Source organism: Cicer arietinum, chromosome 6 (assembly GCF_000331145.2).
Source record: "Cicer arietinum cultivar CDC Frontier isolate Library 1 chromosome 6, Cicar.CDCFrontier_v2.0, whole genome shotgun sequence".
NCBI lineage: Eukaryota > Viridiplantae > Streptophyta > Magnoliopsida > Fabales > Fabaceae > Cicer > Cicer arietinum.
Window position 1 is genome coordinate 63,534,865 of NC_021165.2, and position 22,726 is coordinate 63,557,590.

Sequence of the window (22,726 nt, forward strand, 5' to 3'; positions counted from 1 at the left end):
TTTTTTTTAAGCATAATATTTTTTGACTGCATCTGAGTTTACTGGAAGTGGAAGCTCATCTCCATCCATTTCTGCGAGTATTAGAGCTCCCCCAGAGAAAGCTTTTTTCACAACATATGGTCCTTCGTAGTTCGGAGTCCACTTTCCCCGAGAATCTTTTTTTATGGGCAATATTTTCTTCAACACTAATTCTCCTTCTCGAAACTCTCGAGGACGGACTTTTTTCTCGTAAGCTTTTTTGAGTCTTTTTTGATATAGTTGACCATGACACAAAGCTATCATTCTTTTTTCTTCTATGAGATTCAATTGGTCATATCGTGATTGAACCCATTCTGCCTCTTCTAGTTTTGTTTCCATCAGGACTTTGATTGAGGGAATTTCGACTTCGATGGGAAGTACCGCTTCCATTCCATACACCAATGAGAAAGGAGTTGCCCCTGTTGAGGTACGAACAGAGGTTCTATAGCCATGTAATGCAAAGGGAAGCATTTCATGCCAATCCTTATATGTCTCCACCATCTTCTGTATGATCTTCTTGATATTCTTATTTGCTGCTTCTACAGCCCCATTCATTTTCGGACGATATGGAGAAGAATTATGGTGTTGAATTTTGAAATTATCACACAACTCTTTCATCATTTTGTTATTCAGATTAGTCGCGTTATCAGTGATTATCTTATTTGGCAATCCATATCGACAAATCAATTCTCTTTTGATGAATCTGACAACCACACTTCTCGTCACATTGGCATAAGAAGCGGCTTCAACCCATTTTGTGAAATAATCAATAGCTACTAGGATAAACCGGTGTCCATTTGAAGCCTTAGGCTCGATGAGTCCAATAACATCCATTCCCCACATTGAAAATGGCCATGGTGATGTTAAAACATTCAAAGAAGTGGGTGGTACATGTATTTTATCAGCATAGATTTGACATTTGTGACATTTCTTTACGTGACTAAAGCAGTCGGATTCCATGGTCAACCAGTAGTAGCCAGCCCTTAAGATTTTTCTAGCCATTGTGTGCCCATTTGCATGAGTTCCGAAAGAACCTTCGTGAACCTCTTGGATAATTTTCCCCGCTTCTGCTTTATCCACACATCTGAGGAGAACCATATCATGATTTCTCTTATAAAGCACATCACCATTCAAGAAGAAATTCATTGACAATCTCCTTAAAACCCTTTTGTCGTTCTCTGAAATACCCAATGGATATTCCTTATTCTTAACATATGATTTGATGTCATAAAACCACGGCTTGCCATCCAACTCTTCTTCTATTGATAAGCAATATGCAGGTTTATCTCTTTGTTGAATCTTTATGACCGGCACGTCTTGATTAGTGGTTATTTTGAACATTGACGACAAAGTGGCCAAGGCGTCAGCTAACTGGTTTTCTTCTCGAGGGATATGGTGAAAAGTAATCTTCTCAAATTGTTCTGTCAATTCTTTGATATGGGTGTGATACGGAATCAATTTAGAATCTCGCGTTTCCCAATCTCCTTTCGTCTGATGGATGACCAACAATGAGTCTCCATATACCTCAAGAAATTTTACATTTGATTCAATAGCCGCTTTAATGCCCATAACACATGCTTCATATTCAGCAATATTGTTTGTACAATCAAAACACAACCTAGCCGTAAATGGAGTGAACTGGTTTTCTGGAGAAATCAAAATGGCTCCAATTCCATGCCCTAACGCATTAGAAGCACCATCAAACACCAACCTCCACTTTTCTTTATCAGATGATTCAATCTCTTCAACTAAATTCATTATGTCTTCATCGGGGAATTCACACTGCATTGATTGATAATCTTCTACCGGTTGATGGGCTAAGTACTCTGCTAGTGCGCTTCCTTTGATGGATTTTTGTGTAACATATACCAAATCGTATTCTGATAACAACATCTGCCAACGGGCGATCCTTCCAGTAAGAGCAGGTTTCTCAAAGATGTACTTAATTGGGTCCATTTTAGACACCAACCAAGTTGTATGACATAACATGTATTGTCTCAACCGACGAGCAGCCCATGCCAATGCGCAACATGTTCGTTCAAGTAGTGAATATCTTGTTTCACAACTGGTGAACTTTTTGCTCAAATAATAAATAGCATGTTCTTTCCTACCAGATTCATCATGCTGCCCCAGTACGCAGCCCATTGACTCGTCAAGTACTGTTAAGTACATAATAAGTGGTTTCCCAGGAACAGGGGGCACTAGGATGGGAGGTTTTGATAAGTACTGCTTAATCTTTTCGAAAGCTTTTTGACAATTCTCATTCCATTCAACCTTTTGGTCTTTGCGCAACAATTTGAAAATCGGCTCGCATGTAGCGGTGAGGTGCGATATAAACCTTGCAATGTAATTCAATCTACCCAAAAAGCCACGAACTTCTTTTTCAGTGCGTGGAGCCGGCATTTCTTGTATTGCTCTTACTTTATCTGGGTCCACCTCTATCCCTTTTTGACTAACGATAAACCCAAGTAATTTGCCTGATCTTACACCAAATGTGCATTTAGCAGGGTTTAAACGAAGTTTGAACTTCCTTAGTCGCTCAAATAACTTTTGAAGGTTAACAACATGGTCTTCTTCAGTTCGAGATTTTGCGATCATATCATCCACGTAAACCTCTATTTCCTTATGCATCATGTCATGAAACAAGGTTACCATTGCTCTTTGATAGGTTGCCCCGGCATTCTTCAATCCAAATGGCATCACTTTATAGCAGAAAGTCCCCCATTGTGTGATGAACGTAGTTTTTTCCATATCTTCGGGAGCCATCTTGATTTGATTGTACCCTGAGAAACCATCCATGAAGGAGAAAAGAGAGTATTGAGCAGTGCTATCCACTAGGACATCAATATGAGGTAGAGGAAAATCATCTTTAGGACTAGCTTTATTTAAATCCCGATAATCAACGCACATTCGAACCTTTCCATCTTTCTTTGGAACTGGTACAATATTAGCCACCCATTGAGGATATTTTGCTACTGCTAAGAAACCAGCATCAAATTGCTTCTTGACCTCTTCTCTAATTTTAAGCGACATATCAGGTCTCATCCTTCTCAACTTCTGTTTAATTGGAGTGTATTCAGGTTTTAGTGGTAGCTTGTGTTCAACTATGTTAGTATCTAACCCGGGCATATCCTGATATGACCATGCAAAGACATCCACATAATCAATTAAAAGTTTAACCAACTTTTCTCGCTCACTTTCTTTCATAGACATACCAACTTTAACTTCTTTTTTATCATGCCCAGTCCCTAAATTGATCGCCTCAACAGGTTCTTGATAGGGTTGGATTATCTTAGCTTCCCGTTCAATTAAGCTTTCTAGTTCTGGGGGAAGCTCACAATCGTCTTCACAATCCTCATCGGCATGATTAATCAGACGTTCAAAGTTACAAGAAATGGTTCTAGCGCTGTTATTTTCAACATATTCATTTTCGACTCTGCATTGTTTAAAAGAAAAAAAGAAAAAAATATATATATGAATAAAGATTGCCAAAAGAAAGAGAAAAGAGAGAAAAAAAACAAAACAAAACAAAACCAGTTGGAGAATTCAAAAATGCATTTATTGATAATAAGTACGGAATTGAAATACATATGCCCTAATTAGTTATCCTTATAGCCTTGGGCAGAGCAAAAGGAGTTAAAAATACATAATTACTTTGAACATGAATTAACAAACACGGGAAACTCGATGATCTTCCAATTGTTGAGATTGGTGTTTGGAGGACAAGGGTACACTAGCTTGAGGGTATCATCATCACCATGATCCTCTTCCGCAACAGCCACCTGATCAGCATATATTATTCCGGCGCTTTGAAAATTTTGACGAATGTCACAAATAGGAATCTTCTGTGAATTCGGTATCCAGTTTTCTCGACGAGTCACCTTGTTTTCTCTTTTTTCCTTCGCAGCCTTTTCTTCATCAGCTTGAGTAGGTACATATCCCAACCCGTACCTATTGTTCTTTTCTGGTATTTCTATCAACTTCCCCAAATTGAGAAAAACTCCTCCTTCTAACATGGATTTGGTAGACTTCAATGATATGGTAGATTGTTTTGGTTCTTTTAAACGATATCCTTCACCCATGAAGACAACATTGGCAATTTCTAATGCTTGAAAGAAAGTCTCTATGGCTTCCTCCGTGTCTTCAATGTAGCCTGTAGAAGATAAATGACTTACTATCATATCTTCTTCCCCATATATTATTACCAGCTTATTGTTCACTGTAAACTTTAGCTTTTGATGGAGAGTGGATGTCACTGCTCCAGCAGCATGAATCCATGGTCTCCCTAAAAGACAACTGTACGCCGGTTTAATATCCATTACTTGGAAGGTTATCCCAAAGATGTAGGGTCCGATTTGAATTGGCAGGTCAATCTCACCAATCACTTGTCTTCTAGATCCATCAAACGCTTTCACTACCAAAGCACTAGGCTTCAAACAGGCTCCCTCAACAAATAGCTTTGACAGTGTTGATTTAGGCATGACATTTAATGATGAACCATTATCTACTAGCACTCGTGCAAGAATGTGATCGTGACACCTCATAGAGATGTGCAGTGCTTTATTATGCTCTGTCCCTTCAGCTGATAATTCATTATCACTAAAACTCAAGCAACTACTAGCAGTGATGTTACCGACAACTCCATCAAACTGATCGACAGCGATATCACGAGTAACATGGGCTTCGTTTAGAACTTTCATCAGTGCCCTTCTATGTGCTTCAGAATTCAATAACAAGGAGAGAACTGATATCTTGGAAGGGGTCTGGTTTAGCTGATCCACCACCTTATATTCACTTTGCTTGACAAACTCCAAAAATTCACTAGCTTCTTCTTCAGACACCGTCTTTTTACTGATCTCTTGTCCTTTTATGGTATGATACATATCTTCTTTTCCTTTTTCTCCATTAACCTCTTTTTTCCTAAGTTGCTCAGGAGTGTATACTCGACCACTCCGAGTCATTCCACCAATCCCTGAGATGTTAGTGACCTCAGTTCCTTTAGGTTCACAACCATCACTTGGTTGATGATCTGCCAAGTGGGATGTGACTTCGTATTTCCATGGTACTGCCTTGGTATTTCCATAAGGAAACGGGATTGGTGTTTCGACAATTATTGCATTTGGTTTGCTAGGAGTTGACTTAAGATTCTCTTTTTTGTAAAGAATTTCCAATGGTTTTGGGAAAGACATATTATTTTCCACACACGACCCCATGGTGAACACATGATCATCTATTGCATATTGGTCCATCCCATCTTCAATGGCATTCACAGAAGCATTCTCGTGGCCTGGCAAAGGATTGCTCCTTATGTTGGGATTGTCCTCCTTGAAGGTAAGCCATTTTGCATTAATCAATTCTTGCACTTTAGATTTTAGGGCTTGACAATCTTCAATGGAATGCCCAACGGCTCCTGCATGATATTCACATTTGGCATTTGGATTATACCATTTTGGAAATGGTGGTTCAAGAGGTTTCATTGGTCTTATGACTACCATTGAATTTTGAAGTAAATGGGGCAACAATTGGCTATACGTGACGGGAATTGGATCAAAACGAGTTATCCTTTTTTCTCGATTGACAGGTGGTCTGTAGTGATTTGAGCTTGGGTATTGATTTTGTGGGGAAAATGCGGTAGGTGGTGGTTGATAAAAAGGTGGTCTTGAAGGGTGATATTGAGGGAATGAAGCTTGTGTGGTTGCGGCCACATATGGATAAGGGGTGTAAGGATTTTGTGGTATCGGGGGCTGGAAAATTGGGGGTCGATAAGAATTGATGGGTGGAAAATAAGAGATTCTGGGGTTTACCATTACAGCGTTAGTGTCTCCTTCTTTCTTTTTTGTGAATGTCGTCTGGGGTCGTTTCACGCTAGTTGCTGCACATACGATCTTGCCACTCCTCATCCCACTTTCTATCCTTTCTCCTATCATGACAAGGTCAGAAAAGTTTGATGACATACTCCCAATCATCTTGTCAAAAAAAGGCGACGGGAGAGTATCCATAAACATACCAACCATTTCTCTTTCAGATAATGGGGGTTCTACTTGTGAGGCCATTTCCCTCCACCGTTGTGCGTATTCTTTGAAAGCTTCGTTGTCATTTTTCAGTGAATTTTGCAATTGCATCCTATCAGGGGCCATGTCAACGTTGTACCTGTATTGCTTCAAAAAGGCATCAGCTAGGTCCTTCCATGAACGAATTTGATTTCGCTCAAGATGCATATACCAACTTAACGATGCCCCACTCAAACTGTCTTGGAAGAAGTGAATGAGAAGTTTATCGTTATGAGCATGAGATGCCATTTTTCTGCAATACATAGTTAGATGATTTTTAGGACATGTGTTGCCCTTGTATTTTTCAAAGTCAGGAACCTTGAATTTGGCAGGGATAGTCACATCAGGAACCAAACACATATCGAAAGCTTCAAGGCCATAAACATTATACCCCTCAATAGCTTTTATTCGCTCTTCCAAGACATGGAATTTTTCCTTTGATTGTGTATCATCCCCAATGTGAGGTTGATGCCAATTTCCATTAGTATCGAAATGGGGTACTTGGGGTGCAATATATGGAATATTTTCTGAGGGTTGAGTGTTTTGGGGGTTTAAGTGGTTTGGGTTGTTTTCCATGGGGTTGACGACTAAGGGTGGAGTATAACCGGGTGGAAGACCGTACATAGGAAATTGTATAGTTGTTGTACGAGGTTGCTGGGTAGTCGGGGTAAAGCCTGGTGGGTGAGAAGGAGTGGTTTGGTGTTCTTCATTTGCAGCCGGAGGATTCTCATCAGTATTCCCCTTCCTTGACAAAGCTTGTATAGCTTCTAAGATTTGATCAACCTTGTCCTTCAATTGGTTGACATCCATTCTCATCACCTCTTGATTTTGCTCAAGTTCTTCCATGATCTTCGAGTTTGCACGAGTCCGATAAGGGTGTCGGGGAAACAACTTTATTGATTTTTTCTGTATTTTTTTTTAAAATAAAAAAAAATATTATTATGAGTATGCATTAAACATGAATGGAATGAAAATGCAATTATTTTTTTGGATGTTGGGGAATCATAAGTCTTGCACGAATTATTAATGAAAGAAGAATATGAGAATCGATAAACAAAATAGCAAATCCTTCATTGATGAGAAAAAAGTACATTGCATTTAAATTAAAAAGCTACATCGACTATTGTATTTCAATCATCTTTTTCAAGAGGACAACCAATCTTCTCCTCCAATTCTTCTACTAAATGTTTGCAATATTCGACGAACTTGTAGACTTTGATTGGAGTGTTGAGTGGATGCATTACTGCATCAATCTCTCTTAGATGTTTTGGAATTTTTATGATTGCCTGATTAGCTAGCATTGCCAATTTCGAAAAGCAATCTTTCCAATGCTTGCCTTTATCTTCCAATTCTTTATAAATCTCTTGGTTCTTCAATTGCCCAAGCAACACCATGAAACGCTCCTCCCAGTATATGGTTTCATCCTTCAAGTCATTGTAGATATTTTCTTGATAATCAATGTAATTCTTCAACTCACTAGAAGCTTCCATTTCTACTTTTAGTGCATCTTGGTGTTTTGAGAGTAATTCTTCGATTTCTTCCTTCTGTTGCCTCTCATTCCTTACTTGATTCTCATATTGATCTACCATTTCTTTCAGTTGTTTCTTTAAATCTTCAAACTCATTTTTTATGTTCTTCTCAGAGCTTGCTGATTTTGTCCACAATTGCTTCCACATATAGGCTTCTTCAATAGCTGTATTCCTTTCTTGCCTTCGCACATCTAACTCTTCATTTGCGCCTCTTAAACAATCTTGTATGTCAAGTTTATTTCCTTTTTCAACTTTCAACCTCTTGTTGCTTCTCTCGAATAACTGACTCTTACAAGTGTTTTCTGATCTTAAGTTGTCGTTCTCTTGAGAGACTTTTTCTAATCTCGCTTGTAGCTCTTTTTTCTCTTCTTCAGATTTTAGCAATGATGCTTTGAGTTCTTCTATCTCTTCATTTGCAACAAGGATAGGTTCAGGCATTTCCTGACTATTTGAGGCTGTATTGTGGAAAGGCAGCTTGATTTCTTGGACTCTTTTCTTTACCCATTGTTGATAGGGTTCTTTTGTGCTGCAACTTCTACATCCGAGTATTTTTCCTTTTCTGATGATCAACTCCCAAGCTCGACTTACCCTTCTCAACATTGGTGGGTCTACTATACCCGTATTGTGCAAAACAAAAGCCTCCAATGACTTATCATCTGGTTTATCCAACATGGGGTAGCCGAGTTGTCTCAGAGCTATCATTGGATTGTAATTAATACATCCTTTCGTTCCCATGAGAGGTACATTTGGAAAATCTCCGCATCGGCATATTACCTCTTCCACCTCTTGTTCTCTATAGTACCATGAAATTTTATCTCCAGTAAGGCTAGCTATACCCTGAGCCCATTCACGATTGCTCTTGACCCCAACATGATACCCTTTCTTGAACATGTGAGATACAAACCAAGTATACAGCACTGGAACACAACATAAAATTGTTCCCCCTTTCTTCTCGTGTCGCATATGCATAGAGTAGTATACATCAGCAAGAACCGCAGGAACTGGGTTTTGTTTATGTTTGTTAAAAGCTAAGAATACATTTATGGCAGCAAAATCTACAAAGTTATCAAGGTTTGGAAATATAACAATACCGTAGATAATGAGGGCCAAAACATCTATAAAAGTACTCCATTCTTTTTTATCAGCTAAATCTTGGCACTTTTGCTCTAGATATTTTCTTGAAAACCCATGAATAGCCCCTTTTTCCTCTTTTGTACTTGCCAACTCTCTTATGTCGATCTTCAACACTTCAGCAATTGTGTCCAACTTCGGTGGTTGCCCAGTATATCGATAAGGATTTCCTCTTTCTAGGGAGTAACCCAGTATTCGCTCAAATTCCTCTAATGTCGGGGCCAACTGAAAGTCTTGGAAAGTGAAACATCTTAAGAGAGGATCGTAATACTGAGCCAATGCTGTGAGGGCCCCTGTTTGCACATTCACTGCCAAGAGATTTAGAATTTTTCCATATTTGTGAACGAAACTCTCACGTTGTATAGTTTTCATCTGACTGCTGATGTCTTTTAAACTCTTCAAATCAGGTTGCTTAAACTTTAAAAGTAAAGTTTTTCTTTTTTCTGATCCCATTGTCCACTTAAATAACACGTGACTACAGTTTGTATGATTCCCCAAAAATCCTGAAAATTTATGCAAAATGCTATTATGTTTTATTTTTCCTTAGAAAGAGAGAAAAAAAAAATGTCATGACATATGAATGAAACTAATATATATTTATAATGTCTTGAATATATGAGATAATTTTTTTGGTTTTAATAGATATTCTTTCAATGAAAGGATCTATTGGCTTATGTAGTGAAACTCTCACAAGGGAGGCTCTATGGTTCTAAACACGGTTCCTAGAGCCAATAATCCTATTTTAGAATATTGTCAACAACAATAGGTAAACTATTTGAAGTGACAATAACCTCAATAGGATCAAACTCTAGGTGAGATCTTCATGCTAACCAAACAGGATGTACATCCAGAAGGCTACCACTACGCGATCTCGAAACTAAACTTAAGTTTTGTTCAAACCCGGGTATAAGGTTCCACTCATAAGTGTGTGTTTTTAGTAAAAGTGTATGTGCTAAATAAGCATAATTCAATAACTCCATAATATTAACAAAATATATATACATATACTAAATAAATAAATAACATAAAATAAAAAATAATCTACTAGCCTAAAAGAATATTATAATGTCAACTAATACTTATTAAGAAATAAAAACACATAAATAAAATGAAAATGAAAAACAAACAAATATAGAAAAAAGTTAAAAAATTATGCACAATTAATTTTTAGGCTTGACTCTCGAAATATCCCCAGTGGAGTCGCCAGCTGTCGCGGCCTAAAGTTTCGAGTTTTCATCGAATTCAATGGAGTCGCCACCAAAATTTATTTTAAAATAGGGAAAATATTGGGAAACCCTTAAAAATGTAAAAATGGTCTTTGAAACCAGATTTTGAGTTCGGGAGTCGATTATGCGTAGGGAAGGTATTAGCACCCTACGACATCCGTTAAAATACGGTTACCTTTAATTAATTGTGCAAAATTATATCAACTTAAATATATTTATTTTTCTTTATTATTAAATATGAATATAAATTGTTTTTTATAAATGTGATTTTTTGAGATAAAAGTGTGTTAAAAAAGAATGGAAAAAAAGAAAGTTTTTATTAGTGTGCTTGACAAGAGTGTGATCTTGCTCCTACGTATCTCCCGGTGCGATGGAGAAATCAAAGCTACGTAGTTCTTGGTAAAAAAATGTGAATGCGTTGATTGCTTTTAAATAAATTGTATTTTGTTACTTAAAAAAAACAATTTTGACGAACATAAAAAAACTTGTTTGATTTGAATAATTATCTTAAAATATGAATTTTAAGACGATCGAATTGTACAACTCGTGTCTCAAAATCCAAGGAGTAAAAAGATGTCACATCTAATTTAATCCTCTTAAGAATATTTTATTTTTTATTTTTAAATTGAATTTCAAAACAAACAAATAGTTTAATTTGTATCTTAACAACTTCAAAAATAATAGTAATAATAGTAATAATAATTTGTATTGTTTCGCACTAATTTTAGCTGGATTTTTCATTGGTTTTGCAACAAATTTTAAGCAATGTACTATTAGGGAAATAATTTTTTCTGTCCTTTATTACACAAATGTTAAAAGTAAACTCTGCTGGTTTCTATTATGTTTACAAAGGATTTTGATAATAAAAGTTGTTTTTTTGGCAGGAGATTGTGTTGATGTGTGTGAAGAAGGAAGCGTAAGGAAGAAATGGTGTCTGAAATGACTTGGGTGAGGCTTGGCTGAGGATTGATGGGTTGCTTTACAGGCTGTAATGTTGTAATGTGTTGCCAGAAATGAAAGAAAAAAAAAATGAGTTGTTGCAATTCAATTATTATATATTTATTTTATTTAAAATTTGGTATACATTCAAATTTGGATTGTAAAATACTAATTTGTATATTTTTGTTAATAAATGTAAAATATTTATTAAATATATTATGATTATTATTATTTTTAAATTATTGGGACAAAAATTAGGTACTACATGATTAATAACCTATTTTCTTATATGAATACACTCAAAAACATATATTAGTCATTAACCACATTCATAATCTTTTAGTAATTTTGTTATCATTAAAATCATTTGAGAGATTTTGTCTCAACAATCTCCCCCTTTTTTATGATGACAAAATTCTTTAGATTATGATTTTAAATAGGACATGTTCATAAGATAAAATGTTTATGCTCCCCCTCAATCATATCTGTAAAAAATTTTAAAAATAAAAATAATTACTCCCCCTAAATATATGCCACAAGTTTTGAGATAATAGAATTTTAACCATAAATAAAACTTCATAAAAATAAGACAGTATTCCAAAGTTTTGTTCAACATAGCATAAACATCAAACATAATACATAGGAAGCACAACAATTCAACTTAACAAACATAGGCAACACAACAATTCAACTTAACAAACAGTTTAACACAAAACAGCTACTAGATTAAGCATAATCGTTCTCCCCCTGAATTTGGCATCATCAAAAAGAAATAACCACAGATTTAGTCTGATGAGAATGGTTCGTCTGATGAGGATGAAGGAGATGGAACATCAGAGGATGGTTGGGCTGGTAGCTTAGGAGGGTGATCTCCGAGAGCAATAGTAGGGACCAAGTGTTTGGTAACCCATTCAAGAATGAGACCAAATTGAACCAAGGAGTTCTGAAAGTGAGTGAAGCTGTGAAGGATTTTCTTCTGATCCTTCCTAATTAATTTAAGAAGTTTCATTTGCTTCTGATTCTTGATGTCCTTAATCCTCGTGCTAGGAACCGAGTCCTTAAGCTGATCATTTACACTGGAACTCTTATTCTGAAAGCTCCCAACTTTGTCCTTTGAACAGTTATAAGTCGAGGCAATAAAAAGGAGTCAATGGAATTGAACAAACCTGTGACCTCAGGGAGAGGTTGGGCAGGTTCTTCATGAGTTGCAGCAGGAGGAATGTGAATTGGTTGCAAAAACTGGTTGTGGGAGCACATCGTCTTCCATTGGCACAGTTGGAGGAGAAGCCATAAGCACATCCGTAGGAGAGGGAGGATAAGACAAATTGAGATCAAAATATAACTCCTCACCATCTTCCATATTTTGAAGATGAGTTGGTGTGAAGGTATCCTTAGGGAGAGGATCGACTTCATTAAGGGGAGTCATTTTGTGGATTGGTGTGATGTAACTAAATATCACTAGAAGGGGGGTTGAATAGAGATTTTGCTGTAAAAAAAATTTCAAGTGTTTTTAAAACTTCAGTTTTGAGTTGAGCAAAAGAGTGAGAGAGAAATATGAGAGAAACACACACAATTTTATACTGGTTCACCCAAAGATGGCTACGTTCAGTCCTCACACCCTTGTGAGATTTTACTAAAGTTCAAACAGATCAACCTCACGCTGAGGATGATTACAAAATGTGTATGCTTTAGCTTCACCAAGCTTACAATCAATTTTCAAATATTTCCAAGTGTATCTCACATGGAAATTGCAAAGTAATATGAGAGTGATTGATTTTAAATACTTTCTCAAATGATTTACAAAGATATAGTGTAGGATTGAAGAAAGCATGTAGTGAGGATGGGTGTTGCTCTTGATAGCTTTAAGATGCTTGATCTTTTTATGCAATTGTGTTGTGTGTTGTATGATGAAGAGCTTGCTGCATTTTATAGAGGTCCAAGCTCTTTGATGACCGTTGGAATTCATTACAAAAGATTCAAGGTTTTTCATCATAATTACAGAACTGCCATTTAGCTTTTCTAGGCCAGGCATAAGCCATCCTCGTGCATGCACAACTTTCTTGTAACTTGATCTTGAGATGTCCTTGTCTGTTCTCTTTTATCAAAGAGTGCAAAGTTGTTTCTTTGACCATGTGAGCCGCAACCTTTTCAAAAACTTTAAGGACTAGGTTGACTTCAACTTTTGAGGTGATGTTGACAAGAGAGAAAGTTACCCTTTTACATAGGACTGTCATCCTCAGTCCGATGATCAGATATGCTTTCACATGTGATCTTCCATTTTTGGCTTGTTTGTTGTTGCCTTTCTTTAACTTGACTTCTTCATGTATTAATTCGTGCAAGCACAATAAATGATCTGATTTTAGCCTTTGCACATGCTTGATGGGTTGCTTTCAACTTTGTTGAACCATCCTCAGCCTATTCTGTCATCCTCTAGACTTAGATGTAGCTATTCTTGTCTTTTTCCTTTTGGCTTTCTAACTTCTTTATTTCACATACTTTTATTTATTCATTCTTTGACTTTGTTGTGCATTTCTTTAATGAATAAAAACATATGTTCTGGAGAGGACAAGTGTTGTGCAGATTTGAGACTCCATCCTCTTCACGAGGCTATCCTAAGGAATTTCAATCCTTCAAATTTGTATCAGATTTTTTTCCTTTTTGCCTTAGTGATTAATAACCTATTTTCTTATATGAATACACTCAAAAGCACATATTAGTCATTGACCATAATCATAATCTTTTAAGTAACTTTGTTATCATTAAAATCATTTGAGAGATTTTTTCTCAACATGGTGAAGACTGATGAGATGGTTGGACATGAGAGTTAGAAGAAGGAGAGTCATGGAATGAAGATGGAGTATGATCAGGAAAGTTACACGGTGGAGAGGTGGGTTTTTGAATAAGTGGTGATGGTGTATCCTCAGGTGGTGGTTGAATGGTTTCTTCTTCAAATTTTTGAGAGGAAGAAGAGGAATAACGAGCTTTCCGTTTCTAAGAGGCAAGGCGATCATCATTTTGAATCTTCGTCTGTTTGATATTCTTCATAGAAAAAGTGTTGTTGAAGTGAATGAAGGGTTCATCCTCAAGTGGGATTTTGAAAAATTTGAAGATTTTAGTCAAAATCATCCCATAGGGAGCATATCGTCCCATCACAACAGCATTCACCATGAAGCAAAAAATAACATATCTTAAATGAAGAGGAATACTAGTCATCAAATGATGAATGATCATGAGGTCAAGATCTGTGACCTTCTTAAAACTGTCAGCTCGGGGCGTGATGGAGTGAACGCAAATATTGTGGAGGATACGACACATAGGAACGAGGTTGGAGGCCACTAACGGTTTTGGAGGTTTAATGAGAGTGTTTTGGAGTACTGAGGTCCTAGTGATGACACATTGTGAATACCATGTCTCAGATAAGTAGTAGGCTCCTTCATTGTGTATATCAAGGATTTGACATAACGTAGTGGGATTTATTTCCATATGAACCCCTTTTAGCACCATACTGAAATTAGTGGTGCCTTTTCAACTCTTTGAAGCAGCATAGAAAGCCCTTACAAGGCGAGGATACTGGGGATCATTGATTTGGAAAAAGGAGGTCCATCCGAGTTGGTCAAACATTTCTTCCACATTAAATCCTCCTTGTTTGATATCAGCAAGGTCAATGATTTTACCATTGACCACAAATTTGTTTTGCCATTTTGAGACGTAGTTAGTCTCTAGTTCGGTCGAATCAAACAGTGGAGTATTTTTAGAATTTTTTGTGGATAAGGATAGGGGTTTTGGTGAAGAAGGTTTGGCCTTTTTAGGAGTTGGATTTTTGGAGGTTGATTTCGCAGGATGAGGCTGTTGTGAAGGTTTAGGAGGTATATTGGTCTCTGAATTATCAGAATGGATGACATGAATCGTATTGTCTTGAGGAAGCGCCCTTTTTGGTGAAACGGCTCAAGACATGATTCTGGAGGAGCGCCTGGAGGGAGCTGAGGAGGATGAGTTTTTTTGAGATTTTTGGAGTAATAGAAGAAGAAATTTTGGATGGTTGAGAGGAAGGAATGGTGTTCAAGGAATTTCCTTCAGATTGGGTTTCCTCATGGTAATCTAACTCAGTGCTTGAGTAGACATCTTGATTCTCTTCTGGTTCTTGATAAGAGATTTTGCATTTTGCAGTAATTTTGATACGAGCCATTGAAAAAAAAACTTAGAGTGGAAAGCAACTGATGAGTAAAGAGAAGTTTTGAACAGAGGGTTAATGAGTGAGAAAGATGGAGGACGTGAAATACATAGATGAGGACGAAAGATGTACATGAAGAATCGTGGGAGGAAACGTGTGAGAGAAAAGAAAGGTAATGCGCCGTTTACCTAGGAATCTAGCGTGATGATGGGTGAGGCATGCTGAGGATACGTAGCCGTTAATGCATTAAATGCACGACGTGAAACATGGAGGCAGGCGCCACGCGTGCTGACCAATGAGAGAGGAGGGGGCGTGCAGTTTTTCTAGTCTGCTGTGTCAAGGGAAGTTACACCAATAAGGACACTCGTCCTCTGGTGGTTTTTGCTATCCTCGCAGGTTTAGACTAAAAATGTATATACATATTAAATAAAACAGTAGATATGTTTTGGATTTTTATTTAATGAAAAAAATCATAATAAGATAAATATAATAAAGGAACATAAAAATGATAAATCAATTAATTTTAGAAAAATTAAGGATTGAGAGTTCTTTCAAGATCTTTTTGAACCTATCCTCTTTGAGAGGTTTGGTAAAAATATCTGCTAATTGATTTTCAGTGTCAATAAAAATCAGTTCTAAATCCCCTTTTTGCTCATGATCTCTTATAAAATGATGTTTAATTTCAATGTGCTTAGATCTAGAATGTTGAATGAGATTTTTAGATAGATTTATTGCACTTGTATTATCACAGAGGATGAGAATTTTTGCGTACCTTAGAGAGAAATCCTCTATCCTTTATCTCCAAGGAAATAAAATAGTGTTTATCCCTTGTCATATGCCTTGAGCGGCCAATGTCCAAGTACCAAGGCTTTCTTTTGTTGACAGAGGATGAACATGTGTTAGAGGTTAAAAGTAACTTGGGTACCCATATTGCATTGGGTCCTTGTTGGTTAGTTTTTCCTCTTGTGAGGATTTTCCTTTTGTGATAACAAATAGAATTATTATGCCCATGTTTACCACAAAATGAACATGCTTTCTTTATATTTTCAGCTTTCTTCTTAGCATGACATATCTTGAAAGTATGCCCAAATTTTTTGCAAAAAGTGCATTTTGGCCTATCCTTTTGTTTTTTAGGCAAGAAAATTTTTTCATACAATTTCTGTTTTTGAGAACTTTTAAAACCAATATCAGCCTTGTCAAATATTCCAGATTGAGATCCCATTATTTTTTGAAATGTTTCTGTAGATTTGACAAAGTTGGAAATGTCATTTTTTAGTTCTTTAACCTCTGTTTTCAAAATTTCCTTTTCTGTGTCCTCGTGAGGAGGTTGAGGATGAGTTTCGACTTTCCTCTCGTTAAAAGTTTTTTGTTGCTCTGAAATTTGAATATGAGAATGCTACAAATCTTGAATGATTTTGATATACTCATCATTCTTTTTTCGAAGCTCCTCATTTTGTTTCTTTATCTCAACAAGTTGTTTTTTTTTAAATATACATTTTTGAGATAAAATGTCTGAGTTATTTAAGAGGATATCAAATTCAATTTCTAATTTCTGACAAGTAGGACATAGATCAGAAATACTTACCTTTTCAGTTTCTGATTTAGCCATGAGACAAAGGTTGGCCTCTTGTTCCGTTTCTTGCTCAGAGGATGACTCGTCACTGTCATCCCAAGTAATCATCATAGATTTATTTTTGAAGGGAAATCTTTTTGAGTTTCTTTTGTTTAGAGGACGCTCAGTTTTATAGTGTCCCATATTGTTGCATTCAAAACAATTTATCTGACTTTTGTCAGTTTTTCTTTTTGAGGAGATTCTCTATCCTGTCCTCTTTTGTTTATCATCCTCTGAAGTCTTCTGGAAATCAGAACGAGTTCATCCTCATCCTCAGATAGAGGATACTTTGAGTTTTCCTTTTTTATGAGATCTTCATTCTTCTTGGAGGATGAACTTTCTATTTGGCTGGATTTTAGAGTAATTATCCTTCCTTTTTTGTTTGGTTTGGCTGCCAGCAACAAAAGTTCATGAGCTCTTAAAGTTCCAACTAGAGCTTCTAATTTCATGTTTGTCAAGTCTCTTGCTTCCGTGATGGCAGTCACCATTGGTCTTCTTTCTTTTAGTAAGCTCCTTAGGATTTTTCTTATCTTCTCTTGAATAGAGTATACCTTTCCAAGAGATCTTAAGTTGTTTGGTATGATTGTTAACCTTGAGAACATTTCGTCAATGGTTTCCTCCTCCTTCATTTCAAATAATTGGAACTCTCTTACTCCCATGTCAATCATTGCTTCTTTAACATGGCTTGATCCTTCATGATGGATCCTTAGAGTGTCCCAGAGTTCCTTAGTGTTTTTGCATTCTTCAACTCTGTCATACTTTTCCCTGCTCAAAGCACACGTCCATTGTGCTTGAGGTTTCTCATCGGAGGTTGTGTCTGTGTTGTTGGTTCTGATGATGTGATCCCCATTTTCAACCACAGACCACATGTTATTGTCTTGTGATATGAGAAATAGTCTCATCTTACCTTTCCAGTGGTAGTAACCTGTGCCATCAAAATAGGGAGGTCGGCTGGATGGTCCTCCTTTAGGAATATACTTAGCTTTTGACATTTTTTCTTTTGGATCTTTTTCTCTTACACTGTTAGGTGTATTTTTTAGAGAGCCTTGCTCTGATGCCAATTGATGTAGCTAAATATCACTAGAAGGGGGGTTGAATAGGGATTTTTTTGTTTAAAAATAATTTTCACGTGTTTTAAAAACTATCATCTCAGAGAGGATCACATAACCGAGGATGGTTACTCAAACCTTTAAATTAAAGCTGAGCAAAAGAATGAGAGAATATAAAGAATGACACACACAACTTTTATACTGGTTCACCCAATGAAGGCTACGTCCAGTCCTCACACACTTGTGAGATTTCACTAATGTTCAAATTGATCAACCTCTCACAAAGGATGATTACACTTTGTGTAGTATTTAGCATCACCAAGCTTACAATCAAGTTTCAACAATTTCCAAGTGTATCTCACGTGAAAATTATAGAGTGATATGAGAGTGATTGATTCTAAATACTTTCTTAAAGGATTTACAAAGATCTAATGTAGGATTGAAGAAATTATGAAGAGAGGATGGGTATTGCTCTTGATAGCTTTAAGATGCTTGATCTTTTTATGCAATTGTGTTGTGTGTCATATGATGAAGAGCTTATTGCATTTTATAGAGGTCCAAGCTCTATGATGACCGTTGGAATTCATTACAAAAGATCCAAGGTTTTTCATCATAATTACAGAACTGCCATTCAGCTTGTTCTTGGACTGACAGAGGCCATCCTCGCACATGCAGATCAGTTTCCTTGAAACTTGATCTTGAGATGTCTTTGTCTATTCTCTTTTATCAAAGAGTGCAAAGTTGTTTCTTTGACCATGTGAGCTACAACCTTTTCAAAAACTTTAAGGACTAGGTTGATTTCAACTTTTGAGGGTGATGTTGACAAGAGAGAGAGCCACCCTCTTTCATAGGTCTGCCATCCTCCAGTCCGAGGATCAGATCTGCTTTCACATGTGATCTTCTATTTTTGGCTTGTTTGTTGTTGCCTTTCTTTAAATTGACTTCTTCATGTATTCATTCGTGCAAGCACAATAAATGGTCTGATTTTAGCCTTTGCACATGCTTGATGGGTTGCTTTCAACTTTGCTGAACCATCCTCAGCATAGTATGTCATCCTCTAGACTTAGATCTGGCTATTCTTGTCCTTTTCCTTTTGGCCTTCTAACTTCTTTATTTTATTTATTCATTCTTTGACTTTGTTGTGCATTTCTTTAATGAATAAAAGCATTTGTTCTGGTGAGGACACATATTGTGCATATTTGAAGATTCAACAGCTCGCAGGGCCATCCTCGCCGTTTTCCATCCTCAGATTTGAATCAGATTTGTCTTCTTTTTGCCTTAGTGATTAATAACCTATTTTCTTATATGAATACACTCAAAAACACATATTAGTCATTAACCACAATCATAATCTTTTAAGTAATTTTGTTATCATTAAAATCATTTGAGAGATTTTGTCTCAACACGGTGAATAACTATACTTTGACCTAAATCTCTCTTATCACCAACTCTCACCATTCAAGTCACCTCAAGCTGAAGAACTTGCAGAAACTTCTCAAAATCTTCAAGATACATTCTTTTCTCCACCTTATCCTCTTGTCAGCATACCACAACATCCTCAAAATTCCTTCACTATGTCTCAACTTTTTCCATCCCCACAACAGGTAAGTATTGTTGTTGAAGCTTTTCTAACATGTCCTCCTCTAATAATTGGAATTGTTCCTACAACCACTCATGAGGCTCCTTCATGAACTACACTTCCAGAAGTTACGAGAAGGTTTAGTTCTATTGATTCATTCTTGGCAAAAACTAGTGACCACTCCTTTTCAGGATAAAGGAGCCAGCTCTCTCATCAAAAGGGCTAATGTCAACGATGTGCCTGACGACCAGCCTCGTCCAACATCTGCAAGGAGGACAGAAGCCAAAAGAAATGAAAAAAGAATTAAGGCTTCTCAAGAAAATTAGGAAAGACCAGAAGAAACTCTTTACAAATTTTGCATCTTTTCATCAATCAATAGCTCAATTTGGTCTTCTACTGGAATGGGTCACTAAACATCTAATCACCATAATTGCCCCTAGAAACCGTCCTCCTATCCTTCCAGTCCAACATCCTCTATCGGACCTCACTCGACCTTCAACCTCGTCCTCGTCTGATGACTCTTCCCCATCCAAATAGATGCCTGAATAGTTCTACTTTTTTATGGTTGACAAATTCAAGGGGGGATAGATTATGATCATCCTATTGTCAACTTTTGTTCAAGAGGATACTTTTTGAAACCTTTATTTCAATCTTCTTGTTTATGCTTGTTAATTTTTTATGTCTTTTGAACTACCATTTTGCAATATCAGTCTCTTTAATATGAAGTCACTTTATGGTTCAATTCTATTATTTCAAAAACTTTGGCATATGTTCAGGGGGAATACATATTTTTTAAATTTAAAAATATTACACATATGATTTAGAGGGAACATAAACATTTAGTCTCATAAATTTTTCATCATAATCTAAAAAAATTTGTCATCATAAAAAATGGGGAGATTGTTGAGACAAATTTCTCTTAAATAGTTTTAATGATAACAAAATTATATAATGGTTATGATTATGTTAATTATCTAATATGTGTTCTTGAGTGTATTCAAATTAAGAAACAGGTTTCTCGTCATCTTGATGAAAAGAAGAAAAAGTTGATTTAATTCAACATGTTGTGTAAACTGGAGGATAGACATTCAAGAGGATGAATTACCAAAGAGGATGAACCATTTTATGAATATATAGTATCACAGAAGAAATGAATCTATGTCAAAATAAGAAGAAGATAAATTTAAGGACAAGTAGTTACGAGTAAAACAATTGAAGAAAAGGAGGATATAAGTCAGAAGCTAACGATAAGAGGATGATAAGCAGTTGCATATTCATCCTCCTACCCAAGGAAAAGTAAAAAAAAGAAAAGGTGTCACCTAACCTGAAAAGACTGACCCTAAAAGACTGGAAAATCAAACTAGACAATGATAGCTCATGTACGACTTTCAAGGGAGGTTGAACCTCCAATCAGAGGACAAACTGCAAACTCATCCTCCTGAGGCCATATTGTCAAGGACAACTGGATGACATTTTTGTAAATCAGACCAAGAACCTTGGACAATTACTCAAAGGTCCAACGTTCATCAAAGTCCTTTTGTTCATGGAAAGAGGTTCACGAACTCTATATAAGGAAAAGATTTCTTCAACTCAAATATAACTACTTACAAAGAATATTTTTCTCAAAGCTAAGAAGATCAATCTCATCCTCTCTTTACATAGTCCTAAACTATATCTTTTAGAATATCCTCTTGGAGAGTTATTGTAAAGAGAAATATCATACTTTCATCATCGATCATTTATTATGTACTTTCCAAGTTGTTTTACACTTGATAACTTTTGTAATCAGAAAGAAAAAAAAAAAGGAATTGTAAGCCTGGTGAGGCTAGGAACATACATTTTGTAAAGAATTCTGAAAAAAAGGACATGCCAGTTTGAACCATAGTAAAAAACTCACAAGTTTGTGAGGACTGAACGTAGCCTTCATTGGGTGAACCAATATAAATCTTGGTGTGTCATTATCTATACCATGTTCTCTATATTTAATCGTTTATTAAAGTTTTTAAATTATCATACTCTGATCTTCATCCTCTCGCAGAGGATACATATTCAAAAGTAAATTTAAAAACTCCAATATCCCTATTCAACCCCTTTCTAGTGATATTTTAGCTACTTCAACTAAGAGACTTGTTTGGATGTTTGTTGGGAGGTTTGTTTGGATACTTGTTGGGATGCTTTGATGGTTCATTGTTGATAGACTTGAGTATTTGCATTATCATAATATAATGCACCAACATGCTCAAAATATGTAGGACCACGATATATGTCAAATCCCTTTGGCTTATTGTCTTTTTTCCTCTTCACACCACCTTTTGTTTTTTCCTCTTCACACCACCTTTTGTTTTGATCTGATCTTCACACCACCCTGCTTCCAGCAATATTAAGTGTTTTCCATGTTTTCCAAATTATATTCATCTTTGATGTAATGTCCAACTCTGAATCATTTTCCAACTTTTCTTCCTCTTGATCACTATTCATCGTTAATTTCCTCCAATGTATATGAACAACATCCATTGGGATTGGAACATCTTCCAACTTTGAAGGTGCAAACACGAGTAGAGGGTTGAATTGTGTTTGACAAAGTTGATAACTTTTTGCTAATTTGATAAAGGTCGGTTGGTTTTTATGAATTACTTAGATAAGAAGCAATCAGATTTAGAAGCAGTAAACAATGAAAGCATAAATAATTTAACACATATATTTATCTTGGTTCACCACTTACTTGGCTACATCCAATCTCTTCATTTAGAAAGCTTCAATCCACTAATTCAAATACCTTGAATTACAAAGCACCTGACCCTCCAAGCCAGTCTTCCCAAATAACATGATAACCTCAGACTTTTGAAGAACTAACCACCTTAGCCCTACAAACCAAGTCTTCCCAAACAGCCTGACAACCCCAGGAACTAACCACCTTGACCCTACAAGCCAAGTCTTCTCCTAACAACCTGACAACCCCAAATTGAAGAAGGAACTAAACAACTATCGATTTGGATGCAAAAGATTGGAACTTGAGTAGTTGCTTCTAACAAAGCTGATAATAATAATAACTCTCACACTCTAAGAAATGAACACTCAGAAAATATTTCTAACCTGAACAAGTGTTTATCTCTTTGAACTGTAAAAAGAATTGAGAACTTTGAGCTTTAGTTACTCTTTTATGTTTTTCGATGCTTTTCTCCTTCAGCCTTGAGTGTCTACTTATAGTGAAAGTTTGGACTTTAATTTAGTCCTTGTTTAATTCTGAATTGTATCTTGTTCAGATTGAGTTTGTAAATTCTTCAGATTGATTATATTCTTATTTTGTGTAGATTGACTTTGTAAATTCTTTAAACAAAATATTCTTCAAATCTTCATCAAATGTAGATCAAATCTTCTTCAAATTTTGACCATATATTATTTTTAACTTGGTCAAAGATTTT

The 22,726-nt window shown here is 36.2% G+C and overlaps 1 protein-coding gene across 1 annotated transcript; it reads right to left on the bottom strand.

Moving 5' to 3' along the window:
* Nucleotides 1-6: 6 nt before the first annotated feature.
* LOC101494924 (uncharacterized) lies at nucleotides 7-7,015 on the bottom strand. Its single transcript, XM_073369673.1, has 3 exons — nucleotides 5,227-7,015; nucleotides 3,678-5,145; nucleotides 7-3,516 (listed from the first exon to the last, which is right to left on the bottom strand). The coding sequence occupies exons 1-3, from the start codon at nucleotides 6,912-6,914 to the stop codon at nucleotides 7-9; spliced, it is 6,666 nt and encodes a 2,221-aa protein (XP_073225774.1). The 5' UTR covers nucleotides 6,915-7,015.
* Nucleotides 7,016-22,726: the final 15,711 nt, after the last annotated feature.